General features: G+C 50.8%; 1 protein-coding gene and 1 long non-coding RNA gene across 3 annotated transcripts; one reads left to right on the forward strand and one right to left on the reverse strand.

Moving 5' to 3' along the window:
* Positions 1–3,955: 3,955 nt before the first annotated feature.
* Positions 3,956–20,690, forward strand: DVL3 (dishevelled segment polarity protein 3). Of its 2 annotated transcripts, XM_049105669.1 has the most exons (16): positions 3,956–4,401; positions 9,786–9,855; positions 10,382–10,503; positions 10,627–10,736; positions 10,931–11,066; positions 11,252–11,345; positions 11,567–11,636; positions 12,309–12,448; positions 12,633–12,709; positions 12,825–12,892; positions 13,047–13,196; positions 13,962–14,093; positions 14,279–14,446; positions 17,435–17,650; positions 17,744–18,154; positions 19,018–20,690. In XM_049105669.1, exons 1-16 carry the CDS (start codon positions 4,241–4,243, stop codon positions 19,047–19,049), a joined length of 2,157 nt encoding a protein of 718 aa, XP_048961626.1. In that variant the 5' UTR covers positions 3,956–4,240; the 3' UTR covers positions 19,050–20,690. The 2 variants fall into 2 exon arrangements, with proteins under 2 accessions (XP_048961626.1, XP_025307031.1); XM_025451246.3 differs by having other exon boundaries at positions 3,957–4,401; positions 17,744–20,690.
* Positions 9,766–17,440, reverse strand: LOC112662658 (uncharacterized). The gene is made up of 4 exons (XR_007408086.1): positions 14,756–17,440; positions 13,609–13,760; positions 11,485–11,721; positions 9,766–9,903 (listed from the first exon to the last, which is right to left on the reverse strand). It is a non-coding gene; the product is annotated as an uncharacterized LOC112662658 (long non-coding RNA).
* Positions 20,691–21,288: the final 598 nt, after the last annotated feature.

The following is a 21,288-nucleotide window of genomic DNA, read 5'->3' on the forward strand; positions in this document are numbered from 1 at the left end:
TTGAAGCCCCACTTTGAGTAGAGAGATTACTTTAAAAAAATTTTTTTATTTAAAAAAAAAAAAAAGCCCTGAACAAAGACAGAGCTTCCAATTAGCTGCTTAGTATCTCGCTCTTAAATGTGAATAGACTGGGCCGCCCCGGTGGCACAGCGGTTTAGCGCCGCCTGCAGCCCGGGGTGTGATCTCCGGAGGATCTCAATGCGGAATAGAGTCCCGCATCAGGCTTCCTGCATGGAGCCTGTTTGTGTGTGTGTGTGTGTGTCTCTCTCTCTCTCTCTGAATAAATAAATAAATAAATATTTTAAAAATATATTTTAAATAAGTAAATAAATGTGAATAGACTGCCAATGGCCATCAAACATTTGAGGAAACTTCCAACATGAAAGGTGAAGACCAAAACAAAACTGAAATCAAGGAAACAATGAGAAAATGGGGAGCTTTTTTAAAACCTCAGGGTGGGGGGAGCTATAATTATTCTCAAAACTCAAAGAGGGAAGATATTTTATCTATGAAGAAAGTTCTATGAAAAGGGAGGACTAGATGACAAGGCTTTTAGAAATTTAAATAAATTATTTCCTACTGATAATTTGAGGACTAGACAACTGAATAGGATGGAAACTATATCCATCCTTATGTCGTTGAATTTTGAATTGTGAACATTTTACCTATCCAATTGGATAGAAGGAAGGTTGGAGATAATACGAAAATCTCACAAAAGTGCAGTTATTTAAAAATAAGGGGGGAGAGGGGCACGTGGTTGGCTCAGTGGTTGAGCATCTGCCTTCCACTCAGGTTGTGATCCGGGGTCCTAAGATCAAGTCCCACATCGGGCTCCCAGTAGAGAGCCTGCTTCTCCCTCTGCTTATGTCTGCCTCTCTCTGTGTGTCTCTCATGAATAAATAAAATATTTTTTTAAAAATAAGAGGGAATATATGGTAAAGGAGAAAAATAAGGATCAATCTAGAAGGTCCAACATCTAACGGGTCGTAAAAAGAACAGGGAAAATGGTAGTGATGTTATTAAATAATTCAAGGAAATACTGTTGAATTTCTAGATGGAAAGATCTCACCAAGTGCCTAGCATAGTAATTGAGCACCAAGATGCATCACCATGAAATTTTAGAGCCCCAGGAATAAAGAGAACTTACTAAAGATTTCCAGAGAGTAAAAACAAGCTATGTGCAAAGCGTTAGGAAAAATAGAGATCAAACTGACTGCTTAATAGCAACACTGGATGCTGGAAGACAATGTAGTGATACCTTCAAAATTTTGAAGGAAAATTACTTGGCAGTCATTTTCAGATTTGCAAGTTCTTGAAAGGGGTTTTCTTTCCCGTGCTTCCAAAGTAAGCCACCATAGGTGTGCAAATGAATAAAATATCCGGGAAACAGGGATCCAACATCGTGGAGGTAAAGGGAGTTCTGAGGAGGATGCTGTCCCAGGATGACAGCTGTGCATAGGCGGAGACAGCCAATAGTGCAGACCAGAGCAAGAGAATGGAAGGCCCTAGGAGGGAAAATGGTTGGATTATCGAATATATTTGGCTGTGTAAGCAAAATATGCATGGAAAACTATTAGATTATAAGACTTAATGGTAGATATACTATATGAAAAAGCAGAAGTATGGGGGATCCCTGGGTGGCGCAGCAGTTTGGTGGCTGCCTTTGGCCCAGGGCGTGATCCTGGAGACCCGGGATCCAATCCCACGTCGGGCTCCCGGTGCATGGAGCCTGCTTCTCCCTCTGCCTATGTCTCTGCCTCTCTCTCTCTCTCTGTGTGACTATCATAAATAAATTTTAAAAATTTTTAAAAAAAGAAAAAGCAGAAGTAAAGCAATGATTAATGCCAGGAGAAACAAAAAGTTGTAAAAAGGAAGCATTTACTCATAGGCAAAATGTCAATACTAAAAACTATATTCGCTTAACCAAAAGTATCATTTTACTATTTTAAAAGGTTAGGGGGAGGTGGAAGAAAGATAAATCCATCAATCAAATTTGGAAATAAATATGCAATGTCCAGAATGCATAAATCAACAAATAGTATGAGGCTTAAAAATATGTATATACTGGCATGGTATGGAAAATGGAACAGAGAACTGCTGTTAAGAACTTTATTAATATGCACATATATTTAATTAAAAAAGTAAAGAGAAGGGTATGAAATGAAAATACACAAGGTATGTGCAGAGGCTAGCAAATAGGTTGATTTGCTGAAGTAAAAAATTTAGCCAGGATATAATGAAAAAATAGCTGTAGAGGTAGGTAGTTTAGGTTATGGAGAGTTTTGAATATTGTTCTAAAAATATTTGGAAAGCACTGGGGAGTGTGGAGATGTTTCTGAGCAGGAGAGTCTGGAAGAGGTACTTACTTTGAAAATGCTAATGTGGCAACAGTGTATAAAATGGAGGAGGAGGAGCCCACACTTGTTCCTGTGGCCTTAAAGGACCTATGTGGTCTGGTCCCAGCCTACCTCTCCAGCCTCATTCTACCACTATCACTATAGTCACAATGGCCTTCTTGTTCTTCAGATTGAGAGTTCATTCTTGCCTTGAGCCTTTATACTTGGCTGTGCCCTCTGCCTGGAATGCTTTTTCCCCCACACCAGACCTTCTTCTAGCTGCTTTTTTCCTTTTTTTTTTTTTTTTTTTTTAAGATTTTACTTATTTCAGAGAGAGAAGTAGACTCCCGGCTGACCAGGGAGCCCTACGGGCTTGAGGCTCCATCCTAGGACCCTGAGATCATGATCGTGACTTGAAAGGTAGATTGGTTAAGGGACCTAGCCACCCAGGTGCTCCTCTTTTTCCATTTTATGCCTTCGCTCAAATGGAAGAGGCTTTCTCTAATCACCCATGGTTCTCTTCTCCTTTTTACTACCACATCACTCCATTTTATCTTTTTCATAGCGTTTGTCACTCTGAAGTTATTTATTTCAAGCTTGTGTGTCTCCTTTCAGATGAGTGAAAGTCCAGACTGAGGTCAGCCTTATCTGTCTTGTCTTCACTTTATCCCCTGCAGCATGCCTTGCACCTTAGTGGGCACTCACTTATTAAATGAATTAAAAGCTAAGAGGTGGGATGCCTGGGTGGCTCAGGGGTTGAGCATCTGCCTTCCGCTCACGTAGGAATCCTGGGTCCTGGGATAGAGTCCTGCCTGCATCAGGCTCCCAGTGCGGAGCCTGCTTCTCCCCCTGCCTGTGTCTGTGCCTCTCTGTGTGTCTGTCATGAATAAATAAAATCTAAATAAGTAAATAGATAGATATATCAGATAGATAGCTAAGAGGTGAGGAGATCTATCAGGGATAGATTATACCTAATTCTGGTTTGAGACTTACCGTCCCAGTCATGCACTCATTTTCATTCTTGTGCTCATTTAGCCTCAGTCCATTTATGAAGCCACTGACTGCTCTGCACCTAGAAATTGCAGTGAGGCTAGAGGGAATCAGAACTCGATTCTGTTCTATTCTCAAGGAACTTAATTTGGAAGACTCAGTGACAGCAGCTATGTTTTCCAACAGACCCTAAAAGGACCATGTGAAGGTCACTTTCCCCCATCCACACCTGGTCAGAGCCACCCCCCACCACCACCACCACCAAAGTGACCCCGGGCTGCTGGGGCACAGCGCTTCCGCCTCGGGTCCGGAGCCGAGGCTCTGAGGAGTCCGAGAGGGCGGCCCTCCTGGTGAGAGCCGCCCTCCGCGGTCCGGGGGCCCGGGCGCCCGCCACCAGGCTCCCCGCGGGCAGGGGGCCGCAGCGCGGCGGCCGAGCTCTGCGCCCGGCGGGTGGGCGGGGCGTCCGCGGGGCCCGGCGAGGCCCCGGCCATCTGCCGAGAGGCCAGCGCGGCTCGGCGGCGGCCGGGGGCGGGGCGGGGCTCGCGCCGGGGCGGGGCCGCCCGGGGGCGGGGGCGGGGGCGGGGGAGGGGAGCGGGCCGAGCCGCGGCGCAGAGCCGGGAGGGCCGCGGCCGCCGGAAGAGTCGCCGTCGCCAGCGGAGCGGGGCGAGTGGGGAGCGGAAGCGGCGGCCGCGGCGGCGGCAGGCGGCGCTGGGACCCGGGAGCGGCCGGAGAACAAGGGAGCTGGCGCCGCGGCCGGCCGCCGAGCGAGGCTGAGCCGCTGGGCCCGCCGAGCGCCGCCGCCGCCGCCGCCGCCGCCGCCGCCGCCGCCGCCAGAGGCCCGGCCCGGCCCGGCCCGGCCCGGCCAGGCCGCCGGAGCAGGCCGCGCGCGGGCCGCGGGCCCCGAGGCCGGAGCCATGGGCGAGACCAAGATCATCTACCACCTGGACGGGCAGGAGACGCCGTACCTGGTGAAGCTGCCCCTGCCCGCCGAGCGCGTCACCTTGGCTGACTTTAAGGGCGTTCTGCAGCGACCCAGCTATAAGTTCTTCTTCAAGTCTATGGACGACGATTTCGGGTGAGGATGGCCCCCGCCTCACCTCCGGGGGACCCCGGCCCTTCCGGCTTCTCGGGGCCCGCGGGGCCAGCTTGGGCTCCCCTTGCTGCTGCACTGGCTTCTGGCCCTACTCTGGATTCCAGGCGGCGACCTGGCCATTTGGGGGGCCGCCTGGCTTTTTCAGAGGCTGGAGTGCCAGCCCCTTTAGGGACTCTCCTTTTACCTTGGGGAGGGACCTAGCCCCCCCCCCCCATTTTAGGAGGACGTCCAGCTCCCCAAGAGCAACCAGAGTTCCAAGCCCCCTTCACCTCCTCAAGAGACCAGCGGCCCACTTAGACACACACACCCCCACCCGATTCCAGAGCCGAGTCCCCAGCCGTCCGCCTGCCAAGGGAGCCACCTTTTTAGCATAGAATTGGGGTGTTTGGCACTCGGCCTTTGCCCTCTCCATCTTTTCAGCTCCACCACTCAGCCATATTTGGAGTAGTGCATACAGGGGCTATGCAGTGGGACTTTGAACTGGGGGGAGGGGGAGTTGGTGAAGGGGTTTTCAGGGGCCAGGTTGCAAGCTAAGCCAGCAGACCTAATGTTTATTTAGCTGTCTCCCCTTCCTTGTGGGGTGTTCAGGATGTTGTCAGGGAATTGGAGTGCCTGACCCCTGAGAAGTCCCCCCTGGCCTAGGTGCTGATTTCCCCTCCAGATGGTGGCCAAGGGGGAGACCTTGGAAAGGGCCTCAGAGCCTGGATGGGAGGGCCAGGAAGAGTCTCTTGGTGTTCTTCATCTTCTCCCTGGCGGGGTCTTCTCCACCCAGCTGCAGGGCTTTGGACAGGCGGAGTTTGGAAGCAGCCACTTCCCCTTTAAGAGGGGATGGAATGTTGGAGCCGGAAGGTTCTGTAGCAGCTGGCCTGGGAGGGGGAGTCTGGCCCATCCCCTCGCCCCCCCCCCCCACAACTCCCAGGGGACTGGGGGAGGGGGAGGCCCCCAGACTTGCCTGTCCCACACTAACTGGGCACTGGGCCTGGAGGCCTGTGGGGAAGGCTTTCCCCAGCCCTCCAGGCCTAAAGGCTGTCTCTCCAACCCCAGTCTGAGGCCTGCACTGCTCCCTGGAGCTGAGGCCTCAGAGCTGAGTGAGGGGAGACATTCTCCTTCCCTGTGTTGATGAGTCTGGCTTCTCTTCCAGGACCCCTGCCCTCTTGGCCCTAGAAAGCAAGCACCTTCTCTCTTCTACCTAGCATGTTTTGCTGTCACCTTTCCCCACGGAACTCAGGGTTTGATGAGCCCATGAGATTCTGTGTGAGAGTGCTTTGTACAGTGGGAAGGGCTATGCAGCTTTTGACCATTCTTCTGTTGTTCTTCCTACCCTGGGGTGGGGTATTCCTGGTGTTGTAATGGTTGTCTGGCTTCAGTCCAGAGACGGACACCCCTGATTGGAAGATTCTGAAGAGGGATCGATCTGCAAGGGGTGAGAGTGAGGGGACAGATGCCTTGGCCTGGTAAGAGAAAAATAGATTTGGAAAAGAACAAGATGCAGCCTCAGGGTATGGGATAAGGGCAATCAGCTAGAGTGTGCTGGAGCCACCCTGGGACCAGATGCCTTTGAGGGACTAGGACAGGCCTGTGTCTCCACCCTTATCTCACCTCTGAACCCACTGGGTTTAGCCCCCACCTCCTAAACCTATACCTCTCTGGGCTGCCTCCCACTACCCCCAGGCTGCTGTCAAGCAGGCCTAACTGCAGTTATAGGAGAAACCCCATTACATCTGCTTACTGTTGACTTATTGTTCTTTAAATCTACTATCAGTTCACTCATTCTTTCTTAGCTTGACCCAATCAGTAATATGAAATCAAGGTTTGATTTTCTATTTGTATTTCTCAAATATGTTAAAAATAAATACTTAACTACTGAATTAAACATTCAGGTGCACTTGAAGCAATCTTTCATACATTAGTGGTACTTGAGTCATCTTTTGCAAAATATTATAGTAGACTGTTTTAACAGGGTTGAGAACAAAGCTAAAGGAGGAGATTTTGTTTTTATCCACAGAAGGATTATTGAGCAGGAGAGGGCTGGTAGGGCTGTCTTGTCACAGAAAACTCGTGACTGAGAAGTATATATATTTCATTTATTTATTTAACAGACTCTTTCTATGGTGCTTCAGTGTGCATGCACTGGTCTAAATGCTTTTCAAATCTTTACTCCTTCAATCATCTTAACAGCCCTATGAAATAAGCAGTAATATCTCCGATTTATAGTTGAAGAAACTAGAGCACAGAGAAAACTTAATTAACTCAAGGCCATACAGCTAAGTAAGTGGCAGAGCTTGATTCTGCATAAGAAATTGGCTCCAAAGTCTATGACCTTAATCACACAATGGTAGGTGTTATTATTATCACCACTGAACAGATACATGCTCTCTGAGGGAGATGCTGAGCCTTGGCAAACTGTAAAGGTGATAGGGCTGCCACTTATCCTAGCCCCATGAGACCAGGGTCGGGCAGAGGCCATCGACCCCTGCTGACAGATGGGACAGTAGGTCAGAGCCTGCTCTCCAGGCTCACCCTATGAAGTTCTGGTTTGTAGGGCGTGAGGACTCCCCATCTCCCATCTGGTCTCCAGAAGTACTTGTCAAGCTAAAGCAGAAAGGACCCTCTTAAATGACTTGGGAAATGGAGGAAAAATAAACATTTTCAGCACTGAGGGAGTTGGTGGATGGATGCTAGAGTGACCTTGAGCCGTGGGCAGGAGCATCTTGGGAAGTTGGGCTACCAACTATGCTGCTCCCTGCTCCACATCACATACTGCCCAGCCTCTGGGCCTTCTACCCAGAGCACACTGCTCTTCCCTTGTCTTCCCCAGGTCCACAATTTCCCATCCTCTGCGTTTAGCTTTTAAAGTTATAGGACTTTATCCTCTTTATCCTTACACATACCAAGCTCCTAGCCAGGACCTGACACCTAAGTAATACTCAACAGCTGTCTGTCCAGTGAACACATCTGCTGCTCTCAGGTTCTGACCACTTCCTACTTACCATATAGTTGTATGAACTATCCATTGGGCCATAACCTCTAAGGACAAGGTAGACTCCTGGTCTTTTTTTTTTTTTTTTTTAGACTCCTGGTCTGATGCTTCTTGAGGTTTATACAATGGCAAGCGCAGGATTTAAAGCCTGCTGGGTTCTTAGTAAAGGCTTTTTAATTGAATGAATGATGATGAGTGATACGCAGATTTGTTTGGTCCCTGCCCTTAGGAGCTTACACCTAGTTGGAAAGAGAGTGTGGAACTTGCTAAAAATTGACACGGTTAATAACAAGCTTTTATTGTAAGCCTAGATCATGCCAGGCATTCACAAATCCCAGTTACCAGGACAAGACAAAGGCTTGAAAAGTTAAGAAACTTCTCTAAGATAGGAGGGCTAATAAGTGGCAGAATTAAAACCCAGATTTGTTCAACTCTGCTTGGGGCCTGTGTGTGTGTGTGTGTGTGTGTGTGTGTGTGTGTGTGTGAGGGAGAGAGAGAGAGAGAGAGAGTGTGTGTGTGTTAATGCTGTGCAACGCTGAGCCCCTGAGGCATTCATCTCCATGGTGGGAGGGGAGGACTGTCTGAGGTCCCCCAAGGCTGTTGCTGAAGATCAGCTGATCCGTATGAGTCAGCAGAGCCTTGGTGACCTGTTGGTGACCCCTAGAAAGAGAGGAAACATCTGTAGCATGGAGCTGTGTGATGGGGCCTGCTGGGGAAGGGGGTGGGGGGGACTCAGCAGCAGTTTCCCACCACAGGGAGACCCTCTCCAGAGCAGATCATCTGCCCTGTGACCCACATACCCCATTTTCTTTTGAGCCCCAGTTCCCATAATGGGGTGCAAGCTTCGGGTACCCTGTAGCCAAGACTGGCTGGTGACTCTGAGCTACCTCTGTGTCCCTTCTTTTTAGCACATTCTATCCCTAGGCTTTCTGCCATTATGGCTTGACCAGGATAATTAGAGCTGCTTTCCCAGGGTCTTTGTGGGGTTGGAAATGGTGGAGGAACCAGAGCTGGGTGGGAGGGAGAAGGGCAGGCTCCGTCTTCAGACTTGGCGGTGAGTCCAAGAATGTGAGCATCACAAAGAGCCAAGCACGTTCCCGGCTCTGGGCAGAAGCTGCTCCAAGAACAGGACTAGGCTTCCCAGCTTCCTTCCTTGCTATCTTCTCTCTGCTCACAACCAGGCATGTATCCCCGATCTTGTCTTGTCCCCGATCACATCTTTCCCTCTCTGTACTCCTGGGTTATTTGACACAGTCTGCAGCCATCAAACTTTTCCGTTCCTTTCCCTGGCCCCAAACTGTAATCATGGTCTGACTTCTTGCCTTGATGCATCCCTTTAGCCAAACTACATGCCTGTGTACACATCCACCCCCTCCATATCCCACATCACTGTCTCCCCACACCTGCGCCACACACACAGATCCACATCACCTGTCACTGTATGGGGAAAAATGTGAAATACTATGAAAAGACCATGGGTTTTGGAGTCAGGAAAGCTTGGCGTTGAATTCCATCTCTGACATCTTCCAGCTTTGTGACCTGGGACAAGTTTCTCCCATGTCTACTGAATGTTTCTCCATTTCTTTATTCATAAAATGAGGATCTTGTCCATACAATGAAGGTGATGTGAATATTACACATTCTTACTACAGGAAGATAAGATGGTATAATAGGTAAGAATAAAGGCTGAAGAATCACACTGACCAGGATTCAAATTCCAGTTCTTATTAGTGGTGTGACTGTAAGTGAATCTCTGAACCTACTAAGCCTTAGTTACTGTATCTATCTTAGCAATGCTGTGAGTATAAAAAGAAGTGATGCAAGTAGCTTAGTGCTTGGCCCATGATACATGCTCAGTAAATGAGAGCAGTTTGTACTATTATCATAATGGCAGTGGAGGATGTTCAGTAAATACCTTTCCCCCTTCTCTTTCCTAAACTCATCATCCACACCTCCCAAAAGAATGTCAAGATTCCCAAGAAGGGAAAGACAGAAATAAGGGTGTGCTTTTTCCTTGTTTAGGGTCAGAGGGAAAGAATAAGTCCAGCCCAGAAGAGCTATGTTGGGCTGGGCTAAGCACTCTCAGGTTCTAGGGAGTAGCCACTCTCAGGGCAGATAACACTTTGTCAGGTGTAATTTGCAATCACCTGATGACTGAGAGGACACCCTAGGATGACACATGGCCTGGACAGGGCTGTTGTCTTCCTGGTGGTGCTAAAGAGCTGTCCCTAAGTGTTCCCCACTTCTGCTCCCACTTGAATAGGCTTAGGTTAGTGGCATGATTCCCAGTTTAGGGTGGAGAAAGGAGCCCCTGAGTTAGGATTGTGATGACACTTCCATTCTACCCCAGAAAGCTCATTCTGACACCCCCACCCTTTCCCTGCAGAGTGGTGAAGGAGGAGATTTCTGACGACAATGCCAAGCTGCCCTGCTTCAATGGCCGGGTGGTGTCCTGGGTAAGGAGCCCTCCTTAGCCCTCTCTCTTCTTGCGTTCCTGTGGTGGGCTAGACAGAGGAAAAGCATTACTAAGATTGTAGCTGGTGGGTTTATCCTTCAGTATCTGAATTTCCCCTGAGTTTTCTACCTGAACTGTTTCTCACCCCGGATTCTGTAGCCTTAGTGAAAGGTGAGGGGTGGGGGTGGAATGTGGGGAAGGAAGGGGTGAGAAACACTCATTGGAGACACAAATGTCTCCTTTGCCCTTTGAGGCACTTTGCCTGAGCTTCCAGCCAACTTCTCCCTTGGACCACTGACCCTTATTCTCTGTCCCCATCCCGCTACAATAGCTCATGCCCCCCATCCTCACCGTCTACCAGCAGTGAGTCCGTTCCTCATCACAGCTGACCTTTCACAGTCCTATCTCTTCTCCTCCATGCCCCCTGCTTCATTCTCCCCAAGGCTGCATGCCCGGCCAGAAGCCAACTATCTGCTTTTTCCCTGGTGCCCCTGTACCACACTACCCACCCATTCTATCCCCATCAGTTGGTGTCTGCTGAGGGCTCACACCCAGAGGCAGCTCCCTTCTGTGCTGACAACCCATCAGACCTGCCACCGCCCATGGAGCGCACAGGAGGCATTGGGGACTCCCGGCCCCCATCATTCCAGTGAGTGTGACCTGAGAGTGGAGCGGGCCCATGGGAGAGGGCTGCATCTGCTCAGCCAAGGGCTGGGGGAGGAGGGAGCCCCCAGCCTGCCCCCTCTCCCACCAAGTCTTCTCTTCCCTGTAGCCCTCATGCTGGTGGAGGCAGCCAGGAGAACCTGGACAATGACACAGAGACGGACTCCTTGGTATCTGCCCAGCGTGAGCGGCCACGCAGGAGGGACGGCCCAGAGCACAGTGCGTCTTCCCTAAACAGATGTCTCCCCTCCCCACCCCTACACCTTCCTCACTGCTTCCATTCAGCTACCCACTTCTCTGCCCTTTCCTGAGCTCTGGATGTGCCTGCCCGCAGCACAGCCCTTAGCCCAGCCCTGTGTCCTCCCTTCCCTTCTGTGTCAGCACTGCGAACCCAGCTGCCTCTATTCCCACAGCAACCCGGCTAAATGGAACTGCAAAGGGGGAACGGCGGCGAGAACCAGGGGGTTATGATAGCTCATCCACCCTTATGAGCAGCGAGTTAGAGACCACCAGCTTCTTTGATTCGGATGAGGATGACTCCACCAGCAGGTGGGGCTTTGGGTTCATTGGTACTTTGGGGCAGGTGACCCCTGAACAGTCCTGACCCCCTCACCTCCCAGGATGGTGGTACCCTGGGAGGGCAGTGGGTTTTGCATGGGGGACTTGGGCCCCGCAGTGCCTCTTATGGGGCAGGGCTGGGCCAGCCTGGTGGGGAACGACTGTGGGCCCTCCAGGTTCAGCAGCTCCACAGAACAGAGCAGCGCCTCACGCCTGATGAGAAGACATAAGCGGCGGCGGAGGAAGCAGAAGGTTTCACGGATTGAGCGGGTACGGGCCTGAGATGCCAAGGATGGGTGGGGGTACACTGAGCCCTGTCCAGGCAGACCCAGGGTGTTGTGCTTCCTTAGATCCCCTCCTATCGGGCCAGCGTTTGAGCCTTAGAGGGGAGGGAGCGCTGAGGGCTCACCTCGAGGAGGAGCTAGTTGGGAGCAGTGAGTTCTTGCCACCCCAGCGGCCACTGCGACAGATGGGGCCTCTGTCTATTCCAGTCCTCATCCTTCAGCAGCATCACGGACTCTACCATGTCACTCAACATCATCACAGTCACTCTCAACATGGGTGAGTCTGGTGAAATAATACTCTTGAGCTCCTGCTGTATGCCAGACACCAGGCAGGAGCTCAGCGAAACACAAGATAATGTTTCCTAAAAAAAAAAAAAAAAAAAAAAAAAAAAGGTTAATGTTTCCTGCCCCTGAGGAGCGCTCTCTCATGAACATAAACTAGTACATAAACTGGTCATTTCCATATCCCAAGATCAGGGCTATGGCAGAGACAAGCACAGAGAGGTGTGGAAGCAGAGGATGACAGCAGGGAAGGCTTCCTGGAGGAAGTAATTTCTGATTCCTATCCCCTTTCCGTTTTTCAGCATTGCTTGTTGTTCTCTGATTTCTGCCTTAGGTACTGTCTTTAGGAGATAGCTCGATGTAGTGAAAAGAGCCCCAACCTTGGAATTTAAGTCTGAGTTTGAATCCTGGCTCTGCCACTTAATGGCTTAGAAAAGTTATCGAAGTTCTCCGAACCTCGGTTGCCTGCTTTGTAAAATGGGACTAAGAATCCCTGCAGCAGAGCTAGCAAGGACTAAATGGAAGTATGCTTGACCATGCTGAACACAGGGCCTGATTCAGGTTCAGTGAATGTTCATCCCAATCCCTTTCCACCCTTTTCTAATAAGGGGTTCAGAATCTGGGTAGGAACTTTGTTTCCCTCTTAAGGTTGTATCACTCTCTGTAGAAAAGTACAACTTTCTGGGCATCTCTATCGTGGGCCAAAGCAACGAGCGTGGTGACGGAGGCATCTATATCGGCTCTATCATGAAGGGTGGGGCTGTGGCTGCAGATGGACGCATTGAGCCAGGAGATATGCTGTTGCAGGTACCGTTGCCCACCTGGAATGGTGGTGTGGATGGGGAGTAGGGAGATAATCCCTGTCCCCTGCACCCTGCTCATTTAGAGCCCACTTCTTGGTAGGGGGAAGACCTCTTGATCCACTAAGGTCAGCCTCCCTACTCACCTCCCCAACCCAGCTGCTTATCCCACTTCTGGTCCTCTCACCCAGGTAAACGAGATCAACTTTGAGAACATGAGTAATGACGACGCAGTCCGGGTGCTGCGGGAGATTGTGCACAAACCGGGGTATGGATGGCATGGGACATTGGGAAGGAGAGGGCAGGAATTTCTGGCCATCATGCCAGGGGATTGGTCTAGATTCCGCGTACCCTGCCCTTACTAGGGACACCCTTGCTTTCAGGCCCATCACCCTGACTGTAGCCAAGTGCTGGGACCCAAGTCCACGTGGTTGCTTCACACTGCCCAGGAGTAAGTGGTTGGGGGACTTGGCCCTAAAGCTGGTGCTTGGCACATGTGAACCCTGTCTCTCCTTCCTTCTGTGTTGCCTGAACCCTCATACCTACCCTATTGGGCCTGGCAGTGGGCAGGGTGGACAGCCCCTGACCTCTCATCCTCCCTGCAGGTGAGCCCATCCGGCCCATTGACCCTGCAGCCTGGGTCTCCCACACTGCAGCCATGACCGGCACCTTCCCTGCCTATGGCATGAGCCCCTCCCTGAGCACCATCACCTCCACCAGCTCTTCCATCACCAGCTCCATCCCTGACACAGAGCGTGAGTGCCCAACCCTGCCCCCTAGGCCCAGCAGATGCGGTCAGGTGGGAGGGACTGATTAAAGCCCACATGGAGACTCTTGCTTAAAAGTCATAGCGGGCTGGAGAGGAGGCTGAATTCATTCCAGCTACCTCACACTGCAGCTTCTTCCCTCAGTGGACACCCGACCCTCACTAAACAGTGTTTGCCTCTGAACCTGTACTGAACACCCAGCAAGCCTCAGTTTCCTCTAGTAAAATGGGACCAATGATATGCACTCTACCAGGTTCTGAGGCGACGGATGGAGGTTTAATGAGAGGATATAAATGAAGCTTCAATTCTAGTATGTGGCATAAAGTAAGCACTCAGTAAAAAAACTGCCATTTTTACTATAGCACTCATATTATACAGTATGCTAAGCACCTTCACTTACATTATTTAGTTCTCTCTTCAAATATCCTTGCAAAATATGGGGTGCCTAGGTGGCTCAGTTGGTTAAGCATTGGACTCTTGACCTCAGCTCAGGTCTTGATCTCAGGGTTGTGAATTCAAGCCCTGTGTCAGGCTCCACATTGGGCATAGAGCCTACTTAAAAAAAAAAAAATCCTTGCAAAATAAATATTAAAGTCCCTATTTTTACAAAAGAGGAAACTAAGTGTCCTAGAAGTCAGTAATGTGCGTTCAACATTGGTCCATGATTTTTGGGTGGTAGAACTGCAATGCAGACTCTTCTCTACCTAACTCTGTAGCTCCTTTCTGCCTCACCATTCTGCCTCCCACCCCCAGGCCTAGATGACTTCCACCTGTCCATCCACAGTGACATGGCTGCCATTGTAAAAGCCATGGCCTCCCCTGAATCTGGGCTGGAGGTCCGTGACCGCATGTGGCTCAAGATTACCATCCCCAATGCTTTCATCGGTGAGAGGGCCCCATGGTGGGATGAAGGGCAGGGTGGGGAGTGTTGGGAAGGGCAGGCTGGGGGCTGAAGATCTCCCTTGGTCCACTTCTTTGAGCTGGAACCAGCCCCAGCCTTGTGGCTTCTGTGAGGTCAGATGAGCCCAAGTCAGGTGGGCCTCCCATTCAAGTGGCGGCCTTGCCCCTAGGCTCGGATGTGGTGGACTGGCTATACCACAACGTGGAAGGCTTCACTGACCGGCGAGAGGCCCGCAAGTATGCCAGCAACCTGCTAAAAGCCGGCTTCATCCGCCACACTGTCAACAAGATCACCTTCTCTGAGCAGTGCTACTACATCTTCGGTGACCTCTGTGGCAGTATGTGCCTCCCTGACCTCCTTGCTCGTCTCCTGGCTGGGAGTGGGGAGGTGCCCAGGGATGTGGCAGCAGACCCCCAGACACCCATGGGAAGCAGGAGTGGGCAGCCAAGCTGGGGGCCCAGCTTGAGCGCTGACCCAGGCTTCCTTCTCTAGTAGAAGCAGAGCCCAGTTGGGCCTTTTCACCTGCTCTGTGTCCCCATCTTGGGGTGGGCATTTTCAAAGTGCCTCCTCTGTTTTTGGCACCATGCAGGTTATTTCTAAGCATCATGTTGCTCTCACTCAGTACTCACAACCCCCGCCTCCTCACCTTCAGGGAGATGGATCACTATCCCTATTTCAGCTGAGGAAACTGAGACTTCGAGAAGTTCAATAGTCCACCCATTCTCACAGCCAGATGCAGAGGAGTTAGGCCTTGGGTCCAGGTCTTTCTGGCTCTAGAGCCCTTTTACTTACTACCATCTGGAGCTGTGTAGGTGTGTGGTGTTGCCGAAGCATTGTCCTAGCAGAGTCAAACAAAGGTCCCATGGTTGGCCCCTGATCACCCTCCCAGCACCAAGCAGGTTCCACCAAGGCCAGACCTGGGGCTGGCCTGAGGCCCCAGGTCCCCAGCCTTCTCAGACCCTTGAGGGTGGGCCAGGCCTTGGGATGAAACTGGAGAAACTGTCAGGGCCATCTTATAGAGGGACTCTGCAAGCTGCATCGAGCAGTTTGGGCTTGATCTCGAGAGAGTGCAAAGCTAATGAGGGCTTTTAAGGAGTAAAGGTGTGCAGGGAACCCCCTCTTTTCCTGAGCATGTAGATAGCCCTTGGGAAGGAAGGGGAGTCCTCAAAACAGAACAACATTGCTCAGGGCTGGGAGCAGAGGCCCACTCCCAGCAGCCGCCTCTACCTCAGGGAGTCTTTGGTTAGTCCAGTGGTGCTTACTGGCTAAAGTCCAAAAACTAACTTTTAAAATGCTTCAGATTAGGATCTAAGACTAGAAAGGCTATTGCTGCAGGGCATAAGTTCATGATGGAGGGTGATAGGTGCATAGGGTTTTGAAGTTGGACAGGTCTGAGTTCAAATCCTAGCTTTGCTCTCACTGTGAACATGAGTAAGTGACAGCCTCTCATTCCCTTAATTTCTTGATCTGTAAGTTGGAGGTAATACTAGAAACTCTCAGCTGTTTAGAGGTTAAGACCTTGTATAATGCTTTGAGCACCATGTTCGGCCCACAGTAAGTGCTCTAAAATGTTCTCCATTATTCATAAACTTAATTGATTCTAAGATGAACATTTCTTTCACATTTCAGTATCTCTGAAATTGGGGTGCATCTTATAATTAATGGCTTCTTACTCTATCCTGTGTGGTTATTATTATCATCATTAGAATAAGTCAGCCCTGGCCCTGAACCTCCGAGGATCCCTATAGCTTCTCAAGACAGCTGTGATTTTTGCTTAAGAGATGTTGTTCTATCCCTGGAGCCTCTTGGGTCTTCTACCCATGGCCAAGGCCCCCAGAAGCCCAGGTTAGAGATATGCTGACAGGTCTTTTGCTTCTCACTGGCCAGGGTCTCCTCAGCTGGGAATGTGGCAGGCTCAAAGGAAAGAGCTGGAGATCTGGAATCCCCAGGAACCCACAGTCACTCCCTTCAGGACAATAGCCTGGAGGCTGAAATAGTCACCAGCTCTTGGGGCATGAGCCAGGGCAGGCCCCTGCTTCTCACCACCACTACACCCTGCTAGCTGCAGGCCTTAACATGTTGATGGCTTGGCCGGTAGATTCCACAGACCACCTCTCCTGACCTCTTCTCCTCTGGAAGGTTGGGCTGGCTTATTTAAGGACTTGGAACGAAGGGCTCCATCTGTATCCAGCACCTGGCCTGGAGGGCAACTCTAGCTCTCTCAGAGCTCTGGGACCTGGTATGATGAGGTGTGAGCAAGGGGTGTCCCAGCCAGGTAATCTCTTTGGTGGCCCCTTGTATCCCCTTTTAGGTAATTCCAATATTGGTCGGGGCAGCCTTGCCTTTAAGGACTGCACAGTTTACTGTGGGAGCAAGAGACATGAAACAAGTAATGTTAATACCCTGAGATGAGTGCTGTCAAGAATGAGGCCTGGCTGGGAATGGAGTGGAGGACACAGAGGAGGCACCTAAGTTGTTCTCTTTCGGATCCCTTTCCACCTTCCACAGCAGCACCAGAAAATCGATCTGAGCCAAGGGCTTTCTTTTGTATGGGGAGGCTCTGAAAGGCCTGTTTGTTTTGGCCTATAATGGGTATTTTTTTTTTTAGCCCTAGGTGAAGGGTGAGGGCAAAATTTCACCTAAATTTCCCCAAACTGCTCCCTACTTCTTACTAATGACTCACCTGGAAAGGTAAGACGAAAGTAAGCAACTCCTAGCTTCTGCTCTGGCTACAATTTGGATTGACCTCAGGTGGGTCATTTAACCTCTCTGGACTTCACTTTCCTCACCTGGAAAAAATGTGACTAATTCCCTCTTCATAGGATGGTGGTAACATTTGCATGAGTTGAAGCGCTTTGTATTATGCCCAATGACTTGCAGGTTTGCAATACCTGTCTGCTATTTCAGTTTCTCATATTCCCTTAAGTGAACAGAAGAGAACATTGCCCATCTAGTTTACTGAGGAAGGAGAGGAAACTGTCAAATACTTGGAAGGGGGCCTCCCTGGGACTGGGAGTGGGGTGTCAGGATTCTGCCTGGAGCATCTGAAGTGGGGTGGGGACTCAGGGCCTTCCTGAGGAAGGTGTTTCTTGGTGTTGTGTCTGCAGTCTCCCTCTCCACCATCTCCGGTGGGTGGCACAGGGTGGGTCTGAAGAAGTGAGAGATCTCTGACCTCTGCCTCCTCTCATTTAGGGAATAAACTTCCACTGCTGTTAGGTGTCATAGTAAATGTACCGACCTAGACTGGGGACCTCTCTCTCCTGACCTAGGGGTGTGGGGGCAGGGCACAGACCCAACTCATCTGGGCCTCCCCTCCCCTCCACAGACATGGCCAACTTGTCCCTCCATGATCACGACGGTTCCAGCGGAGCCTCTGACCAGGACACTCTGGCCCCTTTGCCACACCCTGGGGCTGCGCCGTGGCCCATGGCCTTCCCTTACCAGTACCCGCCACCCCCACACCCCTACAACCCACACCCAGGCTTCCCAGAACTGGGGTACAGCTATGGTGGGGGCAGCGCCAGCAGTCAGCACAGTGAAGGTAAGGTGGAGGGGGTGGAGGGTGGTGCACAGCCCCAAACTGCTTCTGCAAGCTCTGAACATGCCCCGCTGGGGGCCTGCCTGTCGCCTATAGGCAGCCGGAGCAGTGGCTCCAACCGTAGCGGCAGTGACCGGCGGAAGGAGAAGGACCCGAAGGCGGGGGACTCGAAGTCGGGCGGCAGCGGCAGCGAGTCGGACCACACAACCCGCAGCAGCCTGCGGGGGCCTCGGGAAAGGGCACCCAGCGAGCGCTCGGGTCCTGCCGCCAGCGAGCATAGCCACCGCAGCCACCACTCAATGGCCAGCAGCCTGCGCAGCCACCACACGCACCCGAGCTACGGCCCCCCTGGCGTACCCCCTCTCTACGGTCCCCCAATGCTGATGATGCCCCCACCGCCCGCGGCCATGGGGCCCCCAGGAGCCCCACCGGGCCGCGACCTGGCCTCCGTGCCCCCCGAACTGACCGCCAGCAGACAGTCCTTCCGCATGGCCATGGGAAACCCCAGTGAGTTCTTTGTGGATGTGATGTGAACAGGACCCCTCCCCTACTTCCGTCCCACCCCTACACCTGGGCGGCTGCGTCCCTCTCTCCATCCGTCCATCTTTTTTACTTTGTCTGGTACCTGAAAGGGAAATAAATTGAACTAAATTCAGGCGCGCTAACTGCTCGCTGGGCGCAGTGAGGGCGGGGTGCACCCACCAATTGCCGCTGCGGCCCCTAACCTGCCACCGGACCCAGCTTGTCCCTCTACCCACTAACCGCTGCGCAGGACTCCCAGGACCCTTCATGTCACTGGGACCCGACTTGCTGGTGCTGCTCCTTATTCCCCACATACACTTCAAGAATTGACCCCCGCAGACCCCCTGAGGGCCTGTTCACCCCTTTATCCCCACGTTTCTCCCCTCAGGAACCTCGCACCTTTCCTTCCAGCTACATCCACCCTTCATTAACCGCATCGCCTCCAGCATGTGTGCCAATCTCTTAACTTTTTCCCTGCACTACTGACAACAAAAAATACTTGCTTCATCCACCCCCCCTCTAACTGCCCAACCCACCCTACTCCACCCCAGCCACTGCTTCAGTGCTGCATCCTAGAGCTGTGGTCACTTCCAGTAACCACCCACACTATCCCAGCCTGTGCTAGCCTTTACTAGAAGCCCAGAAAGGCCTCCTAAGTTGCCTGAGCTGCTAGCGGCTTCCAGGAAGCATAACTGTTCTACCCCTATATCCATACTCCCCCATGCCTGCTGTATGTGCTGGTTCCATCAGACCCCTAACCCTACTAACCAGGCTCATCTCACCTCTGGGCCTGAAACATTTCTTTTCTTTCTTTTCTCTTCCCTCAATTTTTCCTGGGCCTGGAGCAGCCAAGAATTTCGGGCTGTTTGACTTTCTGTGAGCCCCCAGCAAAGGGAGGCCCAGCCTCCGAGGAGACCAGAAGCCCTGCTTCAGCAGCCCCTCAGGGCTTCCCAAGGATGTTCAGCTCCCACACCTACACTTCAACATGTTGAGTCACTAGGCTTTTGTGGAGGGCTCCAAACTCTCACCCATGTATGAGAGACTCTGTTCCCCTTTCCCGAGAGTGCCCCATCTCTCTCTCTCTCTCTCTCTCTCTCTCTCTCTCTCTTTCTCTCTTTCTCTCACACACACACATACACACATGTGCCTATGCAAGTTCACTTAAGCCTCAGGGCTGGTCCCTACCCAGAGGGCCGGACCCTCTCTCCCAGGTCGTAGGGCTGGTCCCGACTTCCCTGTCCCCTCCCTTATAGCCCTCAAGCCTCCCACACATGTCCCCATCATCCTCCTACCTGGATAAAGCTCATAAGCTGGATCTCAGGTTAGGCTCTGCAAAGGACTTCCCAAGCAACTGACAGGTTGTTCTCACCCTGCCCCTTACCCCACACAACCTGTGATTTCACAATCACTATGATACCCCAGAGAAAGGTTGGGTAGGGGGACTTTTGGGAATCCTGAATGCTAGGTTTTATTTTTTACCTTATTCTCCAGTTTAAGCAAATCATGACTTTCTCTTTAAGCCTCTTCTATAAATTCTCCTGGCTGACTGAGGCATCTATATTTTTAGGACTGGGGTGTCAAGAGTAGGATTCAGTCTTAAGCTCCAGGCTCTGGGGCAAACCAGGGTAGAGATATTTTGGCATTTATTCATTTAACAAGTACTTCCTGGGGTATTTGGTGACCAAGGGCTGTGTTGGAGGCATGACTCAGTCTTGCTTACGTTCTAGGAGCTCTAGATTTGCTCCCAACCAAGGCCATGGCTTTCTCCCACCACTACAGGACTGGTTCCTATACTTTTCCTTTTCTGATTCTGCCTTGTTCAACTCCCTTGAGAATTCCTCCACTATTGCTCATGCCTTCTATGTTGGTGCTCCCAGTGTTCCATCTTTGGTTCACTTCTCTTTCCTCTAAGTTTACTACCCAAATGGTGTCATCTATCCTAATGTCCTCAATTGCCACTGATACACTGGTGATTCTAAAATGCCTATCTCCAGCCACAACTTCTCTCCAAATTTTAGATCTGTGTTATCCACTGGACGTCACCATGGACATATCTATATGGACTCAACTCATTTCCCCCATCAAGTGTGTTCCTCCTTAATTCCAACTCTGATGATCTTTAGCACAGTCTACATAGGCATACCAGCTAGGAACATTTATGGACTTAAATTCTTCCCCAACTCTTACTAGTCAGCATATCATATCCATTCCACTTCAACAGTCTTTCTTGAATATGGTCCTTCTTCTCCCCCCGCCTCTACCCTAATTCATAGGAGCACGGGATTTGGAGTCAGGTTGTTCTGGGCTTGAATCCCAGCTCTACTACTTTTTGGTTTCGTGATAAGAGAGTTACTTAATCTCTCTGAGCCTCAATTCCCTCATATGTAAAATGATGATAATAATACCTACCTCACAGGGTTGTTGTGAGGATTTAAATTAGACTTGTACGAAAAGTGCCTAGCACAGTGCCTGGCACAGAGTAGAATAGGTGCTCAATAAATGGTAGCTATTATTATTACTACTACTACTATTATTATTTATTCTAAATTGGTAGGGTATTATTGATTGAAGATAAAGCTTTTGGAAAGGTAGCAGTGAAGATCTGAGTGCCGGTTCAAGATTTAGAAATGCCTGTATTCAGTCACTTAATGGATTCACATGGTGACCACTGTTTGAGGAAGGCCAGATCTTCATCCTGCCACATTCTGGCTTCTAGCAGGAGGATGCTGGGACAGTAGGGTTTGTAACCAGGTTTGCCCTTTTTTGCCCTTCCTCCCATGATGGGCTCAGCACCAGTGAAGGCATAAGGGAAGCTCTCCGTACAGAAAGAGAAGAGCTAACAGATTTTCTTCGGGTCCTGTAAAAGTCAAGCAGGGCTTTCATATCTGAGGGTTTGCTCTGTCTTTTCTTCTCAGCTTGGGTGTGAAGATTAACTCTGTTCATTAGAGAAGGGATTTCAAGTTCCATGTCCAGCTAAACTTGCCAGCAGTTTTTTAAGCAACATATATGCCATCACTAGAAGGCACACAGGTCCTGGCCTCAAGGGGTCACATAGGTATGTGTAGTTGGGATAGAACAGACATTCTTGAAAAGCTTTGGCTAGTTTCTTACAAGTATTT

The sequence above is a fragment of the Canis lupus genome, chromosome 34 (assembly GCF_003254725.2).
Source record: "Canis lupus dingo isolate Sandy chromosome 34, ASM325472v2, whole genome shotgun sequence".
In the NCBI taxonomy this organism is placed as follows: domain Eukaryota; kingdom Metazoa; phylum Chordata; class Mammalia; order Carnivora; family Canidae; genus Canis; species Canis lupus.

Excerpts from the sequence above, each read along its gene's own strand:
- DVL3 (XM_049105669.1), top strand. The coding sequence starts at position 4,241 with ATGGGCGAGACCAAGATCATCTACCACCTGGACGGGCAGGAGACGCCG. Across the intron at positions 11,346-11,566 it reads AGGTTTCACGGATTGAGCGG|TCCTCATCCTTCAGCAGCAT; the intron begins GTACGGGCCTGA and ends TGTCTATTCCAG. Across the intron at positions 12,710-12,824 it reads GAGATTGTGCACAAACCGGG|GCCCATCACCCTGACTGTAG; the intron begins GTATGGATGGCA and ends CCTTGCTTTCAG.